This window comes from Arachis ipaensis, chromosome B01 (genome assembly GCF_000816755.2).
Source record: "Arachis ipaensis cultivar K30076 chromosome B01, Araip1.1, whole genome shotgun sequence".
NCBI classification, from domain to species: Eukaryota; Viridiplantae; Streptophyta; class Magnoliopsida; order Fabales; family Fabaceae; genus Arachis; species Arachis ipaensis.
In genome coordinates, this window is record NC_029785.2 from 131,317,832 (window position 1) to 131,335,082 (window position 17,251).

Consider the following 17,251-nt stretch of genomic DNA (forward strand, 5'->3'; position numbering starts at 1 on the left):
AAAAAATTATTATTATTATTATTATTTTGCTAAAACAATCCGATCTAAACCCACACTAAATATTTAAATTCAACTCTGATACAAAAGTTCTAAACCAGTTACAAAAATAGTCACCAAAAAAAAAAACCAGTTACAAAAATAAAAGATTCTATTTTTAAGAAATTCTCTCTATATAAGATTAGAGTGATGGTAAATACATAGAAGGGAGTGACTAACAAAATTGAATTTGTATTTCCTGACGCTAAGGTTTCCCTAGACAGAATGAGTTCATCACATCACAAGCAGAAGGAGGCAGCTAACACCATGAAAGGAAGAGAGCAGATCTTCAAGGTCTTCGATATCGTTTCGGAAGTCCCGGATGACCATTTCTTTGGCTCACCATCAAAAGAATCCAGCAGTTACAGCACCGCCAACAGCAATCTCTCCAAGTGCGCCATGAAAGAGTGGAAGATCTTGGAACAGAACCTTCCAGACTCCATCTACATTCGGGTCTACGAGAACCGCATTGACCTAATGAGGGCGGTGATTATAGGCGCCGCGGGCACACCGTACCACGATGGTCTCTTCTTCTTCGACATCAAGCTCCCTTCTAAATATCCAAACTATCCTCCGGAATTATACTTCCACTCGTTCGGGCACCGTCTAAACCCGAACCTCTACAGCAGCGGCAGGGTCTGCTTGAGCCTCCTTAACACGTGGCACGGCAGGACAGCCGAGAAGTGGGATCCACGCGCTTCGACGCTCCTTCAGGTCTTGCTCTCAATCCAAGCACTCGTTCTCAACGAGCAGCCGTTTTTCAATGAGCCTGGGACTTCGTATGGACGACCTATCTTTCAGAGCAGGTCACGTGTCTACACCGAGATGGCGTTTCAGCTCACGTGGGAAGTTGCCATGAACCTCGTTCGTAGGCCGCCCGAGCACTTTGAGGCCTTCGTCCTTCAACACTTCAGCACGCGCTCCGTGGCTGTCTTGGACGCGTGCCGCGAGTACGCCAATGAGCGCGTGTGGGTCGGGTATTACTGCAGGAACCAAGGTGGTGATGGTAGGTCATCCAGTTTGTGTTCTTCGTCAAATGTGAAAGTTTCGGCATCTTTTAAGAAGAGTTTGGTGGAAATTTTGTACCCTAGGCTGGTTCAAACGTTTCAATCATGCGGTGCGGATTTGAAAGGTACCCCAAAAGAGTTGGAATCAGAAGTTATTATTAACAAGCAACCCAAAAGGAAGCAAATGATTGATCCGACGAAGCATGAAAACAAGGGTGAGGTTGGGAAGCATAACAATAAGGGTGGGATCTTCATGAAAGCTGTGGATAGGATCAAAACGGCGTTGGGATGGAAGAAGAAGAAGACAGACTCCAAACAATTCTAGTTTTTTTTTGTAAGGGTTAGTTAGGAGATAAGTAAATCCTTGTTTGACCTTTAATTAGGCTTCTTAATTTTTATTTGATAAAATGGACAAATAGAAAATGTTTATAAAGTTTTATATATAAATATATTAATATATTTTTTCTTGAAAAAAAATAGTAATCTTAAAATATGTTGTTAAAGTACAATATCTATTAGACCAGCTTTTCGTAGTTAATCATTATTTCTGTGATAGATGCAGATAAATTGGATGTTATAATGTTATATATTAGGGTCGGGTAACAATTGAAGGAATGATATTTAGCACCCATTTGAAAAGTAGCAGAAGTTATTTTTTTATTTTGTTATTTTAAAAAAAATTTAATTTTTTAAAAAGTTAATTCACAATTTTTTTTAAAATAAGCTTAGTTAATTTTTAAAAGATAATTTTTTAAAAATTGTAACATTTATATTTGGTAAATCAAATCAAAAATAGGTTTCAATAAATACAAGTAACATTAATTGCGTTTGGTAAAATAGTTTTTAAAATTTAAAAATACTATAATAGAAGTAAATGTAAGTATTAAATTTGAAAATTAGTTACAATATGATGTTATATTAAACTTTTAAATTTTGAAAAACACAAGGCAACTTTAAAAAGTTCTATCTTAGATACTTTCAAAAATACTCCAATCTTTTAAAAGTTACAAGCACAAGCAAATAGTCTTTTTTATTTACCACAAAATAAAAATATATGACTTATCCTTTTCGATAAGTCATTCTATCAGTTCCGTAAAAATTGACTTCATCAAAACAAAAAATATCTACCACCATTTACACACAAGCTTCTATATATATTCTTTCGCGTTTTTTTATAATTATTTTACCACTCTATTTTTATTATTAAATTTGTATTTAATATTGTGTGTAGTATGAAATTTTAATTTTAATTTTATTTTTTTTACATGTGATTTTATTTTTATATAGTTTGTTATTATTTTGATAGTTAGTTATAGCAAATTATTGACTCCAATAAAAGAGCAGGAAATTCTAATAAGAGTAAAAAAAGAAAAAAGCAACAAAATATACATTGACACATATTTTACATTTATTTTTTATTTTCACCTACCATATTATACACAATAAAGCAGCAAATACTAACTACACAATAATTTTTTTGGCATTGCCATTAAGATTATTGTGAATTGAAATTTTATTACTATTCACCACATAGAAAAATATCGTTATGGGTGAAGGTGAAATAGAAGAACCAATTTTTATTTTTAATGATATTACGTGAAAAGAATCAATTGCCTAAAAAAATAGAACTAATAAGAGAACAAATAAATAATCAATTGCTTAAACGATTATAATCTTAGTGGTTAGGTGATGTAAAATTAATATTCAATATAAAAAAAATATTTGTTATTATCGTTATTTTAATATCCATTTTATTATGTAAAAAAATTTATATTTTTTGAATTATTTATTCAAACACTACAACTTTAAAATAAATATTTTTATAACTAAAAATACAAATATAAAATAATTTATTTATAAGTTATTATTAATAAATATTCTTATCCTCTTTCTTCAAAAGAGAAAAAAGAATTTATTTAAATTAGGGTAAAGTACTAAATTGGTCCCCTACGTTTGGGCGTAATTCTGTTTTGGTCCTTAAGGTTTAAAGTGTCCTATTTAAATCAAAAAAAGTTTTATTTAGCATTAATGTAGTCCCACCGTGATGTCAAAGTTAAATAATTAATGAAATGTCCTACATGACAGTAGTACAAGACAAGGTTGATAATTTGGAGAATAAGTACAAGTTCTAGAGGTACAAAATCAACCGTGGATACATCAAAATATGTATTTATCATTTTCCTTAGTTTTATAAAAAATATTTCATTTAAATTATAAGAAAAATAATAAATAAATATATTAATGCATCCACGGTTGATTTTGTGCCTCTAGAACTTGTACTTATTCTCCAAATTATGGATCTTATTCTTGTACTACTGTTTTGTAGGATATTTCATTAATTTTTTACCTTTGATGAGCTCACGGTGGGACTAAATTGAAACTAAATAAAAAAATTTTGGATTCAAATAAAACACTTTAAACCTTAAGAACTAAACGTAGAACCAATTTAATACTTTACCCTTTAAATTATTTATCCAAAGGAGCTGATACTAATTATGTATTCAGAATTCAAATGTATAGAGTCAAGTGTCACAAACTCAATTTTTTTCCAAAATCGGATTCTGATCTTTACCATTTGGCTGTCATTCTCATTGTATTACAACTATCGAATTTAACATGAAGTTTTGGTAAATGGCCAATGGTTTTAAAGTTATCACCTCTGTACACTCACATATTCAATTAAAAAATTAAATGAAAAAATGATTATAAAAAATTATATATGTTAACTAATATAAATTTATTGATATGTTACCTAAAAAATGTTAATTAGCTTCACACATTGTCATTTAAGTACTATTTTATCCTCAGTCTCTTTAAAAGCAATGCATGCATGTGTCCTTATCCTACCATTTCAGTTTTTAACTCGATTTAGACTAATTTTGTATAGTTGTCTAGCACCTTGCCAAAAACGTTACGGTATGGTTTCTTTGGAACCCTGTAACTGAAAGGTTTTGCTCTACCAAAAATTCACATATGCTAACTTAATTGTCATATGATTTTAATATGCTCACATTCCACCATTTTTATTAGAGAAATGCTTCATATAGAAAACGTGTCTCGTCAACACTATTTAAAGACTAATATTCTTTATCGCCATTACTTCATCACGTTTAAGTTTAATTAACTTTTTTTATTTATTCAACTCTCACTTCTTTACATAGAAAAATGTCAACGGAAAGATCTTTTAAACCAAATAAAAAAAATGCACCGAAACATATAAAGAAAAAGAAAAATTGTAATATGCTTTGACAAAGATCCTTGTTTAGCTTGCATAAGCACTTAGCCAAGTTTACAACTTATATTACTGCCTAACCTATAAAAGTTTCATGGTTTGATGCTTGCATGAACCATTGGCCATGCCTTAACTAGCTTGGCCTAGTCATCTACTAATGCAAACCGCAAGTTAAAATTTGGTTTACCAAGTCCGTATATAAAAATTGTGGTGATGGTTAATCCGTTAATTGAGCGTTACACCACTGGATCCATCTAAAATGTGTCAAAACATACGGTTTTTTTTGCTTTGTACATTATTTCCAAACTGTCTCAATTCATTTTGCATGACTCCACTTACGTACGGTAATTCTCGGATAGAGACCATGAGCTTGAGCCCATGACAATTACACCGGATTGAAGAAGAAAGCAACACAAGAACTCTTAGCACATACATACACAAATTATATCGCTTCAATATGTTGGTAAAGTTGTAGGAAATTAAATGAAAATGCACTAGTACGGTGTCTCTCCCCGTAAAAATATATGTTGGTCTAGTTTTGGATCTACAAAGTCTCGAACTCTCGATCCGTATTTACCGCAAAGATATTTGTTAGCTAATCAATATTAATTTCATGAAACTTCATTAATAAAACTCTAAGCTGGAAAAGTGATTGGGATACCCAATTGCCCATGATGAATCTAATTAAAGAAAGTGATGGCGTTAGAAGACCATGCGGTGTTTACCATAATTATACTTGTTTAACTCACTCTCTTACCATGACTAAAAATGCTAAACCCATGGCATGCATAATGATCCGTATTCCTTGCTCATTCAACTCATCGTTAGTTAGTTAGTTACTCTCACTAACCCCTCATCTCTTGCATCTGCTGCCAGCTGCCAGTTGCCCCTCCATTTCCCAATAACGTAACCGTTTCTTGGAATAAACACTAACACAAACACATCATCATTCCCACACCACTCAATCACTACAATCCTTTCCTCAACAAAATGGCTGGCCTGAACAATTTCGAGCGCTTCGACGTCGTTTCAGACCATTCAGAGCACCACTTTTCCCAACCAACTGCTAACACTACCAAGAAACAGAAACAGAACCGCAACCCGGAACCAACCAACCACGCTGCCCGAAACTGTTTTACAAACACGGGCAGCAAAGTGTACAAGAACATAATGCGAGAATGGAAGATCCTCGCCAACGGCCTGCCCGACTCCATCTACGTCCGCGTCTACGAGAGCCGCATCGATCTCATGAGGGCAGCAATCGTCGGCGCCGCTGGTACACCCTACCACGATGGACTCTTCTTCTTCGACATTGCTTTCCCGCCAAATTACCCTTCCCAACCTCCCAAGGTTCACTACCTCTCTTGCGGGTTCAAACTCAACCCGAACCTTTACCATAACGGCGAAGTGTGCCTCAGCCTCATCAACACCTGGATCGGTAAAAAGAGCGAGAAGTGGGACCCATGCGGTTCAACCGTTTTGCAGCTCCTCGTTTCTCTCCAAGGCCTCGTCCTAAACGACAAGCCGTTTTTCAACGAGGCCGGATCCGAAATCTTCGGACGCGCCTTCTTTGAGAAGCAGGCGCGTTCTTATAACTATTCCGTTTTCTTACTTAGCTGTAGGACCATGCTGTTTTGGCTCCAACGACCTCCGCGGAACTTCGAGGAATTCGTTCACGCGCACTTTCGTGACCGCGCGTGTCAGATTCTGAGGGCGTGCCATGAGTACGTGAATGGGCGCGTGAGGGTTGGGTGGTACGGTGTGAGCGACGTTGGGGAGAACGATGGCTCTTCCCATCGGTCGCGTGTGAAGGTCTCGGAGGAATTCAAGGCATCGATGGGGAAGTTGTATCTTCGGATGGTTGTGGCGTTTCAACTGAATGGTTCTTCGTTGTGTTCGGAGCTTTTGGAATTAGAGAACAGTGATAAAAATGGTGGTTCGTCGAAGAACAAGGGGCATGGCGGTGACAGAAAGTATGGGAAGATTGTCAGGAAGGTGTTGGGTAAGTTTAGGAAGTTTTATGCTTTGAAGAAGGATCAAAGTAGAAGAGTCGACGTGTCAAAGTGATCTCTTCAAGGTAAAATTCCAATACATGATATATGATATGATGTTTTATTCTTCTAGCATGATAAATACATTTTTCAATATTGATTTTTAGCGAATATTGAGGCTTAAGATTGGCAAAATTAGTTAAACCTAACAATGATATATAGTTTCCCATGTCTTCATTTTCAATTGCTTTCTGTTGATGAAAGATTGATGAAAATCATACAAGAAACTAAATCATTTTGTTTTTGACAGATAATGTTAAACCCCCTTAACTGACACATAACAACTTAATTGGTATTATTTGATGCAATTGGGAGAAAAAAGAATCAAGTTAGAAAAATGCAATAATTTTTAATTTTGATTTATTTATTTGTCTTGCTTGATTTATGTTATGATGCAGAAGCATAGCGGTAGTGAGACACTTGACAAGGTAGAGTGGCACTCTTGGGTTTTTTCTGGTCCATGACGGGAGTTTCTATAGTTAACTATGGTGACTTTATTATACGCCAATGTTTCTGTTACTAGCGTCTTTGTGTTTTTGGTCAAGAGATTTTTTGCTAGCTTGATCTATACCGTTTGCACACTTATAGTATTAGGGTTGTGTAGGAGAGCTTATCTCACAATAAAGGATTTAGCTATAACTGGACATTTGACAGCTCTTTTTTTGTCCATCCATCATTTTTAGTTAGGCAACCCCATCAATGGACCACAGGTTTGGAATTCCTTATTAATCCAGTTAATTTCGGCCCACAATTGCTGTGGGCAGATTTTAGGTTTTCAAGCACTGAGTTTTAGGCTTGAAGTGGCGTGAAAAGAGCAATGAACTTCATATGTACCATGCATCCTCAATGATTTTGATTTTGAACCTCCAATCCGTCCAATCCATTAGTTGCTTTTATATTTATTTTAATATTTTTTATATAGAAATTTTGTTAAATTCGACCTTCTCCATCTTATATCAGAATGAATTAGGCACTTCTTTTTTAAACAAATACTTCTAGGCTCTTTGGATATTAACAAATTACCGTATTAAAATGATTCTCATATTAACTGGGGAAATCAAATTTACATTCTTACCGGATTTGAGATTGTGTTCTTCCTAGATGTGTTCATTATCTTTCGCTAACATCCAGCAAACAACTCATACAAATTCAAATTTTGGTATAAAGGTGGGGGATGGGGGGAACAAAGAGGAACATTCATAAGATGAAACACGAAAAATTAAGGAAATTTAAGTGTGGTTGGTAGATATGGAAGTATCTAGGACACAGGTAATAACTATTACAAAATTAATATGCAAGTCACAAAAAAAAAAAATTTAATAAGCAAAAGCTAAGGCTTTTTTTTTTTTGACTTGGGCTATTCCCAACAACTCAAATCCGACTCTAAGAACCATCCCACCCACTCCCTAAATTGGATGTAGCACTAGTCATGTGTTTTCTCTGGTTGCCATTACTTTGAAGTTTGAATAGACTCTATAGTCCATAGCCATGAATTAAGCCACCTTATTGCTGCGAATGACGTCCTCTGCACGGCGTGGCGAACTCCGACAAAGCCAACGATGATGACCACGACAAACTTCTTTGTACAATAGGTTCCGACAAGGCCAGCGAAGAAGACGACGGGGAGCTCCTCTATGCAGCAAGCTCCGGCTAGGTAAGTGACGAAGACGATGAGATGGGTCTTTCAAGGTCGTTTCAAGATGTCCGATTTGGTCTCCTCCATGAACAGAGCTTCAATATGCCTCTGTGTAGGAGGGAGGTAAGAACTATTATTTATAAGACCAAAATGATGACATAATGGTAAGAATATACATTAGAATCTCTTTTGTTATTGATGCAAAATAATTCTTGTAGAGACTTTGGATCTTGAGTTCATCTCTTGCATATTAATTACCTGAATGTTTATTAGCATATATCGTAAACAAAAATATTTTGAAAAAATTATCAAAAATACCCATAAAGTTTATGAATGCTGAGAAAGTACTCATAAACTAAAAAAATTAACGTTATACTTATGGAAGCCGAGTTCCGTACGACAAAAGTATTTAAACCTTAATTTTGTATTGACTTTTTAATAAAATTTTCAAACTAGCTCCACCTTCAACTTCAGTTTACTTTTCAAACCTTCATAACTCAACCTGCAATTTTGAAAACTTTGCTATGAAGTCCAAAACTACTACAATATATGAGACCGAAATCAATGATGGTGGTGAGAATTTTATAGCTTCTACTTGTTTATACTTCATCAGTTCGTTGTGTTCTTCTCGGTAACACACACCATGATCTTCCCTTTCACTTTCATACTCTCTAATAGACCTTTGTTACATGGTGTTCTATCAAGATGAACCAGGAGTAATATTGAACTCCAAAAATTGTAATCATTCTTGAATAGTTTTGATTCGTAAAGAGACTCACCATCATATTTTGCACCATTTCCAAACTTTACTGATATTACTATTTGTCGATCCATAGTATTTGCTAATACGATAAACATCCATGGAGCATCATTCACAATCGTACTTGATTCAGGACCGTCATTACTGGCTGTAATGGTGACAAGAATCCCCTCTTGTGTTGCTCCAAAACTACCGATCGACATGGCATCTTCGGAGAACAATTGGTCGAAGTCTTCACCGTCACCACCACCATCATTGATTTCGGCCTCGATTGTTGTAGTAGTTCTCGACTCTATGACAAAAGTTTTAAAGGTGGAGGTTAAAATATGGAGGATTAAAAAAGTGAGTTGAAATTGAGGATGAGAATAGTTTAAGAATTTTATTAAAAATTCAATAAAAATTAATATTTAAATATTTTTGTCATACGAAATCCATCTTTCCTGAGTATAATATTAATTTTCTTAGTTTATGAATATTTTTATCAACGTTTATAAATTTTATGGATATTTTTAGTAATTTTTTTATTTAATATTTATTAATATTAAATAAGACAAATTTTAACCGTATTTTTTTATTTTTTTAGTATTACCTTATTGTAAATTAAAACCTGAAAGGCTATACTAAATAGTAAATACTACAATGCCGTTGAATTTTGGAACTTGTCTCGTATCTTAATCTTATGCATATATTAACTGCTAAATCAATAAATAAGCATGTTTTAATTCAAATCATAAAATACTGCATAAGACTTGCATAGAGACAATAAAAATTAATTCAAATCAGTTTAAGATTAAGTTATTTTATATTCGAGATAACTATTAAATTAGTATTTAAATTTTTTAAATACTAACAAAAAAAAATCTTAATAAAATATTAATGACAAAATAACTCTTAAAAATATTTTAAATTTTAATAAAAATAACTTTTTAACGTCTGGTTATTTTTATTAAAACTCATTAACGTCTGGTTATTTTTAGATAAACTCATTAACAAAGCACATAACGTGATACTAAATTACCATCTTCCGTGAGTTCCGTCCATGTCTTCTTTTGCTCTAATACCACCACTTTCCACACCATCCACTACTAATTCCATCCCCTAATTACCTTTACCTCTCTTTATTTCTTTCTTATTTTTCTCAATTTTTTTCTTTGTCACCTCGCTCTAAGTACTCTCCTCAATAATCGGTCACTCACATCATTCAATTACAATAACAATTCATCATTAACAATAATAATATTCACACAATTCAACAATAACAATATACAATTTAAAAAATAAAAATAAAAAATAAATCTAAATATAGAGAAGAAGAGATAGAGAGAATAAAAGAATGGGATGCTAAGAAGAAAAGAAAAAAAAACATGTAGTGGTGAAATAGTTGAGAAAATAGAAGAGAAGAAAAATTAGAGAAAAAATGAAAGAGAATTTATTGAAAAAAAGGAAGAAAGAATTCGCCGACGATGAAAACATTAAAAAGTAGAGAGCACAAAAAGAATTAGGAATGATGATGATTTTGCTGTCATTTGAGTTGCTGTCATCACCACAGAGAGAACAAAAGACACCTTTTTTTTTTTTCTTCAACTCACTTAATATAATATATATCTTTTTTTTAAAAAGTCTACTATGTAGATCCAAAAAAATTATCCACATGTATAGATTTTATGTGTTTAACTTAGATTTATGATACAAAACATTTACTAATACGTCTAAACATTTTAAGTAAAGTTATGATACTAGCAAAAAGTAGCACAATTTTATTCTATTTTAATAACATGAATTAGTTGCTATAATTGATCGTTGATAACTAATTTTTTATTTATTATGTCATTAAACTAATTAACAAGTTAATTTTCGATAGTTCATGTTTATTTTTTGTTAATAGNTAGCGTTACTGTTTCACAATATGGTGCCAAGTTGAAGTCCAATGTCGTTTGGAGGAATTTTTCTTCTGATTTTCGCCTTGGTTTGCTTGTAGTGAGAAAAATTATAGACCCAATCCTAGTTACCAAAATATAAGCACACTATAATATTTTTTATTTGAATTTTCTAAAGTTTGAATTTCACTTTAGAGAATAAAGTGTGATCTCTTACCATTTATTTTAGGTAATTTCTTCCAAACCCATGCCAAATTTATGGGTAAATTACCCTTGCATATGTGTCATCATCTCAGCCATTGATAAAAAAAATTTTCAACCTCTCATTAATGCATTAATTGGTTATAGCAAAAGCCTTTAATGAACATATACCATAACAAATACTACATTAATTATTGTATACACATACTGTATAGTGTATTGGGGAACATTTACAATTATAATTTATAATCTCTAACTTATTTTTTATTTTAAAAAATACCCTCCATCTCTTCCTGAAATTCAACATGCATGTCTCAGAACTTGGAAAATGCATAGAACCACTACCCACTGGTTTTTTCGCTTTCGTTGTATACCCATTACCCAACCGTGAAATTTGTTATCCCAGAACTCACTACCCAACCCTGTTTGATTTTTTTGCCTTTGTTCTATACCCAGTGTCCATTTAGCAAGAATGATCTCCCTCGAGTAACAGGTTCTGGAATTGGTGCTCTGGTTCCGTCAGATAGGCGTTGACGTCAACTGAGGAGAGGGCGAACGCTAAACTGATGTGGCTCCGGTAGAAAAATTTGTAGTTGAACTTCTGCTTGACCCGAAACTGTGGCTGTTGGAAGCTGGTTTACCAACATTCATTTTTCGACTGCCTTCGAATTACGTGCGTCGGATTAGGTAAGGTCACCTCCCTCCGAGAGTGCATTTTTTATCCGTTCAAGATTAACCTTTGGTTGTCATCAAGGTATGTCCGATTAACTTTTTTTTGTTATCCAGATTAGTTTAATTTGGATGATAGTCTATGCCTTTTAAACGGTTCTCTGTTTAGGGTATTGGGTTGCTATTCTGGAATTTGAAAATTAAGTAACATTATCCAGTTCTATGTTGTGGATAGGTTTGGGGAATTGAAATTAAAACCTTATACTGGGGTCGAAAATAATTGGATTAGTTTAATTGGTTTTTGTTCATTTAATTTTACATGCAGCTTAGTTTAGCTTCCCGTAGTTGCTGCCATTGGCTCTGTTTATTGACATTTTTCGGTAAAATTATGGCAGGGGTTAAATTATGTCCATAAACGAGGATGATGTGAAGAATGATTCTGATAATGATTTGGGTGATGATTACGATTATCAACCGATTGCAGAAGATGCTGCTGAAGACGACGATGTGGATTCATTGGATTCTACTAGCAAGAGTGAAGAAATTTGTGGTGTAAAAAGAATAGCAGATTTAATGGTGGAGGATATTTGGAACCTGGAGTTTAGGACAGAGGATGAGGCCTGCCAATTTTATAACGCATATTCTTGTTGGCATGGATTTGTAATGAGGAAGGACGACGTGGTTAGGGATAATCAAGGTACAATCATTAGTAGGCAACTTGTTTGCAATAAAGAAGGCTGGAGGAATATGAGGTATCTTGATCTGGATGATAGATCAAGGGAGGCAAAGTCACTAACGCGAACCAAGTGTCCAGCTCGGCTTAGGGTAAAGCTTGACTATGGCTGCGGTAGATGGAAGGTATCATTTTTTGTGGAATCTCACAACCATGATCTGACGCCACCGCAATTTGCGCATCTAGTTCCGGCCAATCGTCGTCTCACTGTCATTGATAAAATCCAAGTGGAAAATCTTCATAATTTTGGTGTCAAGACCTGCCATATTATGGGGTATATTGCGTTCCAGAAGGGTGGATATCGTCATGCTGGCTTCATACGCAAAGATTTGTACAATCACATTGATCGTTATCGTCGGTCAAAGGTTAAAAACGGGGATGCCAATGCGGCAATAAACTATTTGATTGGCAAGTCAAACAATGATCCGCTGTTCTTTGGAAAGTATATGTTCACTAGTGACGAAAGGCTCGAGCATATTTTTTGGGCAGATGGGCAGTCAATTATCGACTATCACTGCTTTGGAGATATTGTTGCTTTTGATTCAACCTACAAGAAGAATAAATACAACAAGCCTTTGGTTATTTTCTCCGGATGCAATCATCACGGGCAGACTGTTATCTTCGGCTCCGGCCTACTATCCGACGAAACCACAGAGACGTATAAGTGGTTGTTGGAAATCTTTGTTGAAGCGATGGGTGGAAAAAGTCCTAAAGCAGTAATAACTGACGGAGACCTTGCCATGCGAGATGCAATCAAGAATGTTCTTCCTGATGCGACCCATCGGTTATGTGGATGGCATCTGCAGAGAAATGCATGTGAAAATATAAAGAATCCTAATTTCCTGTGTGATTTTAAGGGTCTTATATGCGACAACAACGACCACAGAGACTTTGATCGGAGATGGGCAGCCATTTTAGATAAGCACAACCTTGTTGGGAGTACCTGGATGGAAAAGACGTACGAAACTCGTTCGATGTGGTCCCATTGTTTCCTCCGGGATAAGTTTTTCGGTTACATAAGGACGACATCACAATGCGAAGGTATAAATTCTCTCATAAGATTTTATGTTAATCGCAAGAACACCCTCATTGACTTCATGCATAACCTGGATAGGGCCTTAAAGGAGTATAGAAACAACGAATTAATCGCTGACTTTAAGTCTCAGTGCTCAGAGCCAGTGATGATTACCTCGTTGGAGGTATATGAAAGATCTGCATCATGTTATTTCACTCGAAACATTTTTAAGAAAATTCGTAATGAGATTCAGAGGGTAGGGGTTTTGAATATCAAGGTACTAAGCACAACCTTGGACAAGGTCAAGTTCAGTGTGACTGCTCTCGGAGACCTGGCCAAAGATCGACGGGTGGAAGTCGATAGAGGTAAGAATCTGTTCTCGTGCTCGTGCAAGCTGTTTGAATCACGTGGTATTTCCTATAGTCATGTCTTCTGTGCCATGAAGTTCGAAAACATACTTGAGTTTCCAGATTCGTTGATCTATAAAAGGTGGACAAAGAATGCAAAGAACGAATTTATTAGCACAGAAATGCCTGTGAATGATGACGTCGAAAGGGTCTTAAATTTTTGAGTTGGTGCATTGGCATCGAATTGCAACAAGTTGTGTGATATTGCTTGCAAGGATCTTGCAGACTTTGATGAAGTCCAGTCTGAACTTGTCAATTTAGTTATCCGCCTGTAGTCACGCAAACAAGGCAACTCAACTCCTAATGTTAACATGGAAGGCATCAACGATCTCTTTGTTGTCAAAAGCAAAGGAGCCCCTTCCAAGAGGTCTTCTTGGAGGAAGAAGAGTGCATGCTCTAATTGCCACAAGTACGGTCATTACTACAAGCGTTGTCCAGATCTGATGCAGCATATTGTGGAAGGTAACTCTCGCGATCGATCAGACGGCAATGCATCAGCCAAGGACTCAAGTTTTAGTCCAGAAAGGTTTGCTAATTCTTCGAGGTCGTTCTCAGTTAAGTCCGAACACCACTTAGGACCTAAGACCAGGGTACGATTTGTTTATTCTAACTACGTTCATGCTGTGAAAATTTTCTTCGGTGGGTGTCCCTTTAAAAACCATTAAACTATGTGAATGTTCCTATCTTTGCGCAGCCTTTTAAAAAGGGTGGAACAAGGAAGTTTACGGCGACGAGTATGAGGAACCGAAAGGGTAAAGACAACACTTTTGATGAGGTAATTTTTGTGAATGTAAACCTCTAATTTCCGTGACATGAACTGGGTAAATTAATGAAGATCTCCCTCTTCTTGTTTAAAAAAAAAATTTATAAAACAGCGGAGCCTCCATGAAAGCAGTGAATCCATTGACATCGCGTCCATGAATGGATTTTTCAACAAAAATCTCTATTTGTTAACACAGGTGCAATGCGTAAAACTCTTGTTAACCACTTTGCGATGAATGACCATTACGCTTTTATGCATGATTATGGTTTCTTATTGGGGATTATGATGTCATAACCAGGTGAAGGAGTCACAGCAGGACAAGGGACATTCATTCACAAACTATGAATGCGTTAATGATGTCATGGATGAGAAATGTGACACACCACATGTGCAGATCGATGTCCGAGATCCGTTACCATCGTCAATGCCTTGTGGCAACAAACAAGGATCGTACATGGCATTGTTCGCGTCGATGCATAGGACACTTTGACCAATAGGAAGAATTAGTCTTCTGAATTTAGTGCAATGCAAATATTTGGTTCTATAAGCATGATTTATCCTGATTTACTGACCGCAATGTATTTGCCATTACTTGGTATTAAGGAGTTTTAATTTGTTGTTATTTACGTTAATTGTGAATATGTTCATTAGGATGATAATTATGTTCAACAATATGTACGTCTTTTGCTTACATTGCTGTATTCTAGTTGCAGTTAATTTTGGTTGAATTTTGGGTAAGGAGTTGCTACCATTGTGATTATGCAATACAGTTGATCAATTAGAGTTGTGTTAATTGATTTTTTTCTCTACTTAGTGCATTAGGATGATAATCATGTTCAATAATATGTATGTGTTTTGCTTACATTGCTGTATTTTAGTTGCAGTTAATTGTGGTTGCATTTGGTGTAAGGACTTTCTACAATTGTGATTATGCAATATAGTTGATAAATTAGAGTTGTGTTAATGGATTTTTTTTCATACATAGTGCATTTGATTTACCAACCAAATTGTTAGATTGAATGGGTCGTATGCTCCAGGGTTGGATTGTTCATCGATGATTGTACCTATGTTGTGTTACTTTCAGGTTGTGAATCTATTTTGTTATTATGGATTTCCTATATTCGTCGGAAATTTTTTTTAGGGGAAGTGGCGCCCTGTATATGAAAACAGTTTCAAATATAGCGAGTGTTTCTTGTACCATTTTAGGAGATTCGTTATGTGTCATGAATCTGTTATATATAAAGCAAAAAACATAAACACAAACACATTTATATTTGTGCATATCATACTTTCGATTATTAGGAACAATAAAATTTTGAAGATGCTAATCTTAGATACTGACAGAAGATAACATTAGGAACAATAAAAGTTTGAAACCATGCGGACATTTCCTTTAAGTTTAACATTAGCGAATCTTTCTATATTTTCAGCTATTTGACTACAGCATGACTTTGATAGGCAGGGTTTTGCTTCTTAGGATTTCTGCCTGAACGTTTTCAAAATATTTTCATCTGGCATCCGTAACATTGTAGACTATTATTACCTGATATTAAAAATTCATAAACAATCACTGTAACAAAAGTATATGTGAAGACATTTCAAGAAAGCAAAGACTGCAACATTATAATTACTTAATTCATGCAGTCATTTGAACATGCAACTCACCCATGTTGTCACCCAAAACCCACAGTCGCCTCTTGTAAAAAAAAATTTGTGATCAATTTATATTAAGCATACGAATCTCATTAAGCAGTTACAGAAGTATCAGAAATAGTATTTTTACAAGGACAGTACAACAACAACCTAGTGGTATAATTTATATTAAGCATATGAAGCTCATTAAGGAATTATACAAGCACCATATTAATAGTCAATTGATAGGGACACAACAACAACAAGCTAGTGTTATTAATTGTTTCGCGTCGATTTTACCCACTTCATTCTCTCTCATTGTATTGTCTTAAATAGAAACTGGAAAGGGCTATCAAAACCTATGGCCTTGAAAGTTCCAGTGGGGATGGAATGAATGTATGGGATGCTTTGAATGTAAAATTTAGCAAGAAAGAAGATGATAGTATTTGGTTGAATGCACTTCGAAACGGACTTGTAGAGTTATTCGAATAAAAGCAAGTGTTTTTTGTGATTCTAGAATACAAAGGAGAAGCTAGATTTAAGTTCTTGGTGATCCGTTTGAGTGCCTCGGAGATAGAATACTCAAGTTTGAGAAGTTTCCATAATGCTCATCCCATATGGATCGGAAAATTATTTCCCACATGGTAATGATCGTCACCATGGAAATTGGTCAAACTCGAATATTCAATCTCCGATTCACTCGAACGCCTCATTAAGATCCTAAATCTAGATTCTCCTTCATATTCTAAAACCACAAAATACCCAAGCTTTAATTCCAATAACTACACAAATCTGGACCAGCATTCACACAACAAAGCACTACCATCTCCCTCCTTCCCCATGTTACGTTTATCCCATATAAGACGATTGAAAATGCATTTAGCTTACAAGTTTTTTTATCGATTTTGAAAACCCAATAATTATTCATTTGGCTATGAACTATATACATAAAATTTATCTATTCCGTTACTAACCGATTTGTGAGAGGGCGTCGCCGCATCAATGTGACATACAGAACACATACCCCCATCTCCGGCTCATCCTCATACATGTAGTTCAGAATGTGTTAGAATAATTTCTAATATGACATTCTGTGTTAATTAATATTAAGCTTCTACCAGTATAACAAAATCAGTTGCTAGTTTGTAATTTGTATCGAAGGTCATAGACAACTGTTAAATCCAATATCGTTGGAACTACAAACCAGAAATAATAAAATAAAATGGAGCATG

General features: G+C 34.9%; 3 protein-coding genes across 3 annotated transcripts; all 3 read left to right on the top strand.

Annotated features, from left to right (window-relative positions):
• Nucleotides 82-1,377, top strand: LOC107614779 (putative ubiquitin-conjugating enzyme E2 38). Its single transcript, XM_016316915.2, has one exon. The coding sequence runs from the start codon at nt 262-264 to the stop codon at nt 1,366-1,368; it is 1,107 nt and encodes a 368-aa protein (XP_016172401.1). The 5' UTR covers nt 82-261; the 3' UTR covers nt 1,369-1,377.
• LOC107620132 (putative ubiquitin-conjugating enzyme E2 39) lies at nt 4,622-7,307 on the top strand. The gene is made up of 2 exons (XM_016322348.2): nt 4,622-6,352; nt 6,725-7,307. Exon 1 carries the CDS (start codon nt 5,266-5,268, stop codon nt 6,340-6,342), a length of 1,077 nt encoding a protein of 358 aa, XP_016177834.1. The 5' UTR covers nt 4,622-5,265; the 3' UTR covers nt 6,343-6,352; nt 6,725-7,307.
• On the top strand, nt 11,875-13,788 carry LOC107614789 (protein FAR1-RELATED SEQUENCE 5-like). Its single transcript, XM_016316924.1, has one exon. It carries the CDS (start codon nt 11,875-11,877, stop codon nt 13,786-13,788), a length of 1,914 nt encoding a protein of 637 aa, XP_016172410.1.

Bases quoted from the DNA above. Each gene is read 5' to 3' on its own strand.
- LOC107614779 (XM_016316915.2), top strand. From the start codon at position 262: ATGAGTTCATCACATCACAAGCAGAAGGAGGCAGCTAACACCATGAAA.
- LOC107620132 (XM_016322348.2), top strand. From the start codon at position 5,266: ATGGCTGGCCTGAACAATTTCGAGCGCTTCGACGTCGTTTCAGACCAT.
- LOC107614789 (XM_016316924.1), top strand. From the start codon at position 11,875: ATGTCCATAAACGAGGATGATGTGAAGAATGATTCTGATAATGATTTG.